The 9,211-nt window shown below is 34.3% G+C and overlaps 2 protein-coding genes across 4 annotated transcripts in view; one reads left to right on the top strand and one right to left on the bottom strand.

Annotated features, from left to right (window-relative positions):
• The first annotated feature begins 527 nt into the window (after nucleotides 1–527).
• On the top strand, nucleotides 528–9,190 carry LOC129258741 (putative nuclease HARBI1). Its single transcript, XM_054896969.2, has 5 exons — nucleotides 528–884; nucleotides 3,185–3,287; nucleotides 4,106–4,289; nucleotides 6,107–6,255; nucleotides 6,636–9,190. The coding sequence occupies exons 1-5, from the start codon at nucleotides 614–616 to the stop codon at nucleotides 6,982–6,984; spliced, it is 1,056 nt and encodes a 351-aa protein (XP_054752944.2). The 5' UTR covers nucleotides 528–613; the 3' UTR covers nucleotides 6,985–9,190.
• LOC129258679 (MAM and LDL-receptor class A domain-containing protein 1-like) overlaps nucleotides 4,747–9,211 on the bottom strand; it is a 24,741-nt gene continuing 20,276 nt past the window's right edge. For 2 of the 3 annotated variants that reach the window (XM_064112039.1, XM_064112036.1), the window contains exons 10-11: nucleotides 8,493–8,615; nucleotides 4,747–7,621 (exon numbers count right to left, since the gene is read on the bottom strand). In XM_064112039.1, the coding sequence (XP_063968109.1) occupies nucleotides 8,497–8,615 (119 nt within the window). In that variant the 3' untranslated portion in view covers nucleotides 4,747–7,621; nucleotides 8,493–8,496. The remainder of the gene's footprint in view (nucleotides 7,622–8,492; nucleotides 8,616–9,211) is intronic. The other variant, XM_064112038.1, reaches the window with a different exon arrangement.

Below are 9,211 nucleotides of genomic sequence, written 5' to 3'. Positions count from 1 at the left end.
AACAACCGGGTCTGGAAAAAGACTTTGGAATTGTACTATAATGTTTTATTAACCGGGTCTGGAAAAAAGACTTTGCACTTTTGTGCTATATGAACGCATTACTATAGGATTTTAGTTTAGAACGGATTCGCCAAAAATCCCTTCAAATTTATTACATTTGTGGGTAAAGTCATTATTACATTTGTGGGCGATCAAAAATTATTACATTTGTGGGTAAAGTGCATTATTACATTTGTGGGTGAAATTATAACATTTGTGGGTAAAGTGTTATTACATTTGTGGGCGTTATTACATTTGTGGGTAAAGTGTTATTACATTTGTGGGCGTTATTACATTTGTGGGCGATTATTACATTTGTGGGTGTAACAACCCCCCAGCCAAAAAATAGTTTATACCCCTAAAACCCAGTGGCCCGTATTCTGAAGTCGGGTTTAACTTAAACCTCGGCTTAAGTCCAGTCTAACTCCAGTCTAAATCTCACTTTAGACCGCGGGTTTAAGAATTCACTTTCTGAAGTCCGGTTTAACTTAAAACCTCGGTCTAAGTCGAGTCTAACTTGCGCAAAATTTAGACTCCGCCTAGGGGTAGTTTAAACCATGGTTTAACTTTCAAAATGGCTGATCTGCTTGCTGCCTTGCGACGGGGAGAGCAAATGCTCGAGCTGAATAATCAAGAAGAAGAGATCGAGAGGCCGTTGGTGGAAAGGAAAAACCCCTTTCATATTTATGAGAACAACGATTTTCTGCAGCGGTATCGCTTCACTAAGCACACTGCGTTACACATTATTGAAGAACTTACGCCAGCTTTGGAGAGACACACGAGTCGCACTAATGCGGTGCCAGTGCACCTTCAAGTGCTCACCGCCATGCGTTTTTACGCAGTTGGTAAGTCGATCAGCATTTACATTCTTTTGATCATTAGATCTAACATCGTTTATTTTCATGTTTTTACCCAACTTAGAATTATTGTAGAAAAGTGGTAGGCCTATGATCATCGCTCAAAATGACTCACTCTGCAGCGGATCGCGCTCTGCTTGTGATCGATAATCAGCTGATTTGATCAGCTGATCATCGATAAAGCATCCACGAGTCGAGTTAGCCAAGTCAGCCACGAGGGTTTCATTTCGGGAACTTTCGGATCGAATGCCACGCAAATAGCTGTTCCTGTAGTTGTAATTGTAAGTTTAAGTGTTAGAATTCTTAGTGGTGATGATGATGATAACGAAATTGAGCTTTTTGAGGTATGGCATGAAGTTTTGGTCTGCGTGCATGGCATTTATTTTGAATACCGGTAAACCCAGGCACAGGTTATCGTACACACTGGTTCACTGCTCAGTGCACCGCTAGCGCTAGTCAGTAGTACCATCCTGCTAACCAGCCAGGGGCCAGGCAGGGAGCTCCGGCCGGAGCCCAGGAGCTCACCGTGCATAAATACACATACTCTCGGGACTAGGGTAGATTGTGGTCACAATAACTTGGAAAGAAAATTGTGAAAACAGAAATTATGCACTTACCACGATTATATGGATGAAGGTCTATCTAGCCAGGCGGCTTCTAGAGAGTAAAACTAAAAATCATTTACTAACGTAACTCGTAAGGTTACTCTCAGTCTCAGTCTCATACATGTCATACGAAGCCAGGCCTTCAATCTCATAGACCCATACAGAGCCAGCTAAAACCTGAAAGTGAAAGTTTCACCCCCGACATTTCTACTTTCCTTCTAAAAGATCTAGGCCTAGCTCTAATCATGTACATGGGATAAAACTTCATTTCCGACATTTCTACGCTCTCGTTGTTATTTTTAAAACAAGAATTCATCAAAAAAATGAAAAAATATTGTGAAAAGAAAGAAAGAGACTTGCCCGATGTTTACGCCGCCATCTTGTTTCTTATTGTACTTCCCCAACGTTACGCGACGTTTTGGCTGGCTCTGTATGGGTCTATGAGATTGAAGGCCTGGCTTCGTATGAGAGTAACCTTACGTTAGTAAATGATTTTTACTCTCTAGAAGCCGCCTGGCTAGGTCTATCGAGTATCGTGTGGCAGCATCCTGATATCGAGGCACAGACTGGTACCTCAAAAAACCCTGAAAAATTGTCGCGATGTACCGGTACCTCTCCTTTCAAAATTCATATCAAAATGGCCGATCGAGTCTGGAGTAGAAATACTAGGAGAGGTATCGCGACATTGATTTTTATGATTTTCAGCTGTATTTTCAAGGTTATCATGGTTATTAATATTATGAATAGTTAGGCCTAATTAATCTGTAGACCCTCAAAGAACTTGAAACTGCAAAAAACCTGATTCTAAGGGATTTTTATGAGAAAATCCATTTTGAAATGTGTTGCAAAGTACATCCTGTATATGCGTGATTTAATATGCTTCTTATGAAGCACAAAGATTTGGAAGAATTTCACGGTCAAATGAATTTGAGTTCAAATATTTTATATAGCTTAAAGTAGAACAAAAGCAACGAAAAAATACACGGGGGCGGCGGGCGAATTCGCCCTGGAAATGCCTAAAGTCGCCCTCGAATCACCCAAAATCATTGCTACCTGCAATATTTTCAATCTTCTTTTGCCTTGCCAATAATGGTTTCAGGCAGTGTTTGAACTTAACAGTTTAATCAGTAAAATTATTAGAAATTGAAATTTCCTTTGTTATGATGGAAATTCAACAAATATCCCAGCATGCCCAAAGTTCTTTGACCCTGTATGACCTCTGACCTTGGTCATGTGACCTGAAACTCGCACATAATGATCAGTGATACATGATTACTCTTTTGGAAGTTAAAAAACTAGGTACATATATTTTCCAAGTTATGATGACATTTCAGAAACTTAACCTTAGGTTAAGATTTCGATATTGATGGTCTAAGTTCATTGCCCCTAAATGACCTTTAACCTTGATCATGTGACTTGAAACCAGCGCAGGATATTCAGTAATACTTGATTACCCTCATGTCAAATTTTCATAAACTACATGTAGGTCCATATACTTTTTAAGTTATGATGTAATTTCAAAACCTTAAATTTAGGTTAAGATTTGATCGTTTCAGAAAAGCGGCGCCTATAGTCTTGCTCTGCTATGCAGGCGAGACAAAAACTCTTACAAACTAGCATGTAATTCTTAATCTTTAAGTTTTAAATATGAGTGAGTGATATTGTTTTCTTATTTCATTATAGGCACGTTCCAATTACTACATGGTGATGAGTGTGGTCTGTCTCTGAGTTCTTTGTCACGGATAATAGTTCAAGTGTCAACTGAAATTGCTCGATGGCGAAGAAGGTATTGAATTGCACTTTTCTCCTATCTCTTGATGGTCTAGTTAGATAAAATACCTATTCAACACCAATTGATGAGAAATGACTGATTTTACAATTTAAATGTACTTAGTACTATTAAAGTAACATTGTGTTTATTAAAAAAACCAAAAGGCTGAATTATGTGAAGGTTATGAATTGATTCAAATTTTATTTCACATTTACTTGTACATAAATTGTTAAAACGCAATCCAATTATATGATGGAAAGAAATAACTACAACTTAAGACTGTGTAAGTACAACTTGAAACCAAGAATTTTAAGATAATGGCAATAATTGATACATGAATTAAGAAAAGAAAAAGAAAGAATATACTGCTATATACGTCATAATAATAATAATCTGAAAAGGTGATTGGTCTCAATCCTTCATGTTACCGAAGTCACAAAATTGGCAAAATACCAAGGATTATTAATTCTTTCTCACTCGAACACAGAGATTTCTCATTGTTAATTCATTCTTGCATTAATACAGATAACGGATTTAAACCAAATATATTCAGCCGTCGATCTGAGGTATTTTGTATTTGCCCACTTGTCCAAAGATAAGAGCGAATGTTAAATAAATTCCAAATGTCAATCACCAACCGAAACACTTGGGTTACTTTTGATGTGGCAGAATGAAATAATGGACTGACAAAGTCTACTATTTAATACATTATTTTTCCAGAAGATTTTGTGCTAATGTGAAAATTGTATTAAACTGAAAATTGAGTTGCTTTTTTTAGTTGTAGATAATGTTATCATTACTCTTTGATAAATATTTTCATTTTTTCCCCTCAGGTACATACACTTCCCGAATACACCTGAACAGGTGGCACGTACTCAAGAAGAATTTTTCCAATACTGCGATTTTCCAGGTGTAGTTGGTGCTATTGACTGCACCCATGTGCCTATCAGATGCCCTGGTGGAGAAAATGCACAGAGATTTATCAACCGAAAAGGGAGGTTCTCTGTCAACGTCCAGGTACATTACTTGCATTTGTGCCCTTAAATAGCAAAATTGCATGATATGACATGAGGGGAGTAGCTCACACCTCTCTAATGGTCCCCAGTCCTGGTTTGGATTTAATCTTAAGAATGGAAGGATTTTTTTTTTACTATTCTATAAAAGAGATGAATTAAAAATAAATGGAAATATCTTCTATAAAATAGATGTTTCATTGTAAATGTGATGACTTGTGAACTATAAAAAAATTCCTAGTAATCAGTCATTAATCATTGAAACAGGAATACCATTTCTTAATGTTAATCCAACCTGTGCCATTGTTTGTACTACAAACACATTTCATTGTGTTTCAAAGACAAGAAGTTCTAGCAAATGTAGGAAATCATTTGAAGCCTTTATTATAATTTGTTTAAAAAAGGTGCAATTATTGAAATACATGTAATGATGAATGCTTCACATGTCTAGCACTTTTTTTAATATAATTATATGTTTTATTAGGAAATCATGATCAAATCACAAAATTTACAAACAATTTGTCTGATTTGCAAAAGCTTTAAAAAAATACAACATACACAAAATGAACAAGCGCAGATTTACAACAAAATCAAATAAAATCTGATAAAGTAATAATGTTTTTATCAAACCAAGATTTTTAAAAAGAAGTATGATTTAGATTTTGAACAAATTGACCTATTAAACCATAGACATTGACAAGCACTTAAATAAAAAAAAACTTATGGCCATAAAACTCTACTGTAGCTTCTTCTCTTTATAAATACCAAACACGAAGAGATTCGGCTAGTTGTATATTACCCAGTGAGTTAAGAATAGATTCTGGAGCATAAGAATTCTACAAAAAACATCAGCATTAAGTTTTACTATAATATAAAGTTCAATATGTTTCTAAGGGGCAACATAGTTTACATCTAAAATATTTTTCACCCACACCATCTCTGTGCATTTGCAAATGCTACAGGATCATTCATGTTCAATCCAGATTCAGTATAATCATTACACATAATCTTTCTCTGAACTCTGTCTCTACCCCCATTCCAAATGAAGTAAAAAAAAAATCATATTCAACTCTTTGAAAAAGAACACATGTTTAGGACTTTACATCTGTTCATTGGTTTAAAGGGATGGTCCAGGCTGAAAATATTAATATCTAAATAAATAGAGTAAAATAAAATACACAGAGCAAAGTGCTGAAAATTTCATCAAAATCAGATAACAAATAACAAATTTAATGAATTAAAAGTTAACAATATTTTTTGAAAACAATTATTCGCACATCGTTGTGAATATTCATTGGGTGGGCTTATGATGTCACATCCCCACTTTCCTTTTTCTTATTTTATTACATGAAATCATAAATGTTTCATTGTTTCATACATGATGTGTCTCCATTATGATGAAATAAGTTGCGGCAATAAATAACTAATGCACTTATTCAGTTGTCAATCCAATTGTTTTAGTTCTTGGTAGAAAATGTTTGAACCTAATTTTATATAATAAAATACAAAAGAACAAGTGGCGATATGACATCATCAGCCCACCTAATGAATATTCATAAGACATGCATAGAACTGTTTCACCAAAATAATGAAAATCTTAAAAATTCAATAACTTTGTTATTTGTTATCCGATTTTGATGAAATTTTCAGCATATTGCTTTGTGATTTTTACCCTACATGTATTTATTGAGATATAAATATCTCCAGCCTCGACCATCCCTTTAAGTACTTGGGTGTCATTTCTTTGATTTCCAGGTGTTTGCTTGTTAATATTTCCTGTTTATTATATTTTCATTCATTTTATTTTCTGTGATATTTTAGGCAGTATGCAATCACAATGGACTGCTAATCAACCTTGTTGCTAGGTGGCCAGGAGGAACTCATGATTCCAGAATATTTAGAGAATGCCAACTGAAAGAAAATCTTGAACGAGAAAGTCATGAAGAAAAATGGCTTCTTGGCGACAGTGGGTAAGTATTGAATTGTTTGCATAATATTAATACACATTCTTTATTAACGTGTTATCGTACAACAACAATTTATTTCGTTCCAGTTTCCACATAATGGCTATGGTTTGGCTCAGGGACCTCGAGAAGCATATTATTGATAAAGCTTTGGAATTGCACCTAATAATTCCTCACCAATTGTAGCAGTAGGTGTTTTATGGAACTTGTCAATTTTTTTTAAGGGTGTTCATTTCTAGTTTTACCTTTATCTCATTTCTGGCTGTGATATCATGTATTAAACTAAAAAGTTTTATTTTATGGCAATTTACAAGTTAACATTTAGGTATGAAATGCATAGTTCCATATTTCTATAAAGATTTTGAAATCTCTTGATTTTGTTTCAGATATCCTTGTCAGCCGTATCTTATGACGCCAATTCAAAATCCAGTGGGAAGGGGAGAAATCAGATATAATAGAGCTCAAGTCAGAGGTCGCAACATAATTGAACGAACATTTGGAATGATGAAGAGAAGGTTTCCCTGCATGAACGAGCTTCGCTTGAAGCTCAATACAACCCTTATGACAATTGTAGCAGTAGGTGTTTTATGGAACTTGTCAATTTTGCGGAACGAACCAGAGATTGCAGGTCCAGATGGAATCCAAGTTCCAGGTGATCAACTTCCTCCTCCAGGCATGAATAATGTGGCTGGTCACCTGAGAAGACAACGGATCATTCAAGATAATTTTGTATAATCACACTTTGTCCGCTTTATCTAATGATGTTCAATTGAATGAGGAATACTTGTCTGAATGTGCTCTGCATAATGCTTAACATTACTCTCATAACAATAGTAGCAGTGGATGTGCTATGGAACTTGTCAATTTTGCGGAACATCCGTTAACATACTGTATATCCTTTTCAACCATACCTTATGACACCAATTCAAAATCCAGTGGGTATAGGGTAGATTAGGTACAACAGAGTTTACTCAGATTGTAATATCATTGAGTGTGTTTTGGGGTCGATGAAGAATTTGTTTCAAGGTAGCAATATTAACAACAAAATGAGAAAACATGGTAAATGCAGATGAACAAGAAACGCTTTCCCATGACAAATATTTAATTAGAATCTTGCTGGTTTTGCATGAGATCTAGTTTCCTTTGCTGCACTTTATTCTTCATTTGTAGTATCTCCATCTTGACCTTTTGCTGTTCCTCGAGGTAACCAAGTTTGATCCTCTGTTCATCTTCAAGGAACTTCATTCTCTGACGATGTTCCTCTATTTTCAGACAATGTTCCTCTTCAGCATGTAATTTCAGGGTTTCTTCAAGGCTGGGTGATGAAGTTGTTGCTGCAGGAGTTGACACCCTTCTCTTTGTTTGTGAATTCCTATGTCATATGAAGCCAAACCATCAATTGTTACTGCATATTTTTAAATTGCTGTTTGGGAAACATTCATTTTATTGTATGATGTGTGAACTGGAACAAGTTTTCAACTCTGACATAATGAAATAATCTTATCTTAAGTGTTATATGCCATCCTAAATTATGACTGCACTCTCCTCATATGTAAAAGAATAAAGTGTACTCAAGTCTGAAAATTAAGGGATGTGCTTTACCCTTTTGGATTTAATGCATGAGGTAAATATTTTGCCAAATTGTTTTTTTTTTTGCAGAAACATCTTTTTGTTGCAATGGAGACCTGTTCTTACACACAGGTTTGAAAATATTGAAATAACTTTGATTTCATGTAATAAAATATGGAAAGGGAAAGTGAGGACATGACATCAATTTACTACCTAATACATATTCACGAGTGCTAAAACATGTAATTGTTTTCACCAAATAGTGCCGAACTTTCAAATTCAATATTTTCATTTCTTTTTATTAAAGTTTCAGTGTTTTCCTTATTTTTTTTAAATTCATATTTTATTGATCTTTTTCGACCAGAGGTAATTTGTTGATGTTAAATTAAGATTTCATCATGTTCAGCCCAGAGTATCCCTTTAAACTTTAAACAATGTAATCAAATAATTATAGCAAAAAGCTGTATAGATATTTAGAAAGATATTCTGTATTTAAATGAATTAATTGTAAAATGCATTCTGTGAGTTCTTCCATAAGTGCAATGAATGTTAGATTCAAATATTTTTCTAGTATCTTGATGTTTCTATATTCATATTTATCTATATTATCTATCAGAAATCTTTTCTTATAGGAATATTAGGAAATATTATTAGAAATTGGAAATGAAAATTACCGTTTTACAGGAGTGACATCAACAGAGGTACTGCGAAGGGCATTAGTGCTGGCAGAGGTGATAGAGGGGTGGATGATGTTAGCATCTGTGGTTGTGGACAGTGTTGGCTGAACCAAGTCACTTCTGCAAGATTTAACATTGTGCTGTGTTAAGAGAGCTGAATGAATTCAAATACTCAAATAACGAAATGTGACAATTTAATGTCATTATACTTTAAACTTGAAACATGTATTCAAATGTTTATAGCAAAAAGTTGTTCAGAAATCTAGAAAGATGTTCTGTATTTAAAAGAATAAGTTGTAAAGTATAGTCTCTGAGTTATTCAATAGGTGCAATGAAAGCTGAATATACATGTGTAACATATTTTTTTCTATTTTGAGGTTGCTATATTCTATATTTATGTATATTATGCTACACACACATATATATATATATATCTATATCTATGCCTACATCATACAAAAGGGCGAAGTATATGAATGGGTTTATTCCGTCAATACACGTATAGACGTAAAGACAAAGGTAGAGGGCTTTAAGGCGAATTACGAACAATGAAAGAAGACAAAAAAATTCGCCTTAAACACAGATGTAGAGATTTATATATATATGCGTATGAAATATCAGAAATATTATCTTTCATGAAATTAATATTTATATCATAATATGTATGCATATGACATATCTGACATATTTGCTTGAAAAAATTATAAAAAAAATAT

Source organism: Lytechinus pictus, chromosome 17 (assembly GCF_037042905.1).
Source record: "Lytechinus pictus isolate F3 Inbred chromosome 17, Lp3.0, whole genome shotgun sequence".
Lineage (NCBI taxonomy): Eukaryota > Metazoa > Echinodermata > Echinoidea > Temnopleuroida > Toxopneustidae > Lytechinus > Lytechinus pictus.
The sequence above is the reverse complement of the archived record's forward strand: the minus strand, read 5'-3'. Positions and strand labels throughout refer to the sequence as shown.

Coding starts and splice junctions, on each gene's coding strand:
- LOC129258741 (XM_054896969.2), top strand. CDS start 614: ATGGCTGATCTGCTTGCTGCCTTGCGACGGGGAGAGCAAATGCTCGAG. Junction 3,288..4,105: donor ATTGCTCGATGGCGAAGAAG/GTATTGAATTGC, acceptor TTTTCCCCTCAG/GTACATACACTTCCCGAATA. Junction 4,290..6,106: donor GGTTCTCTGTCAACGTCCAG/GTACATTACTTG, acceptor GTGATATTTTAG/GCAGTATGCAATCACAATGG.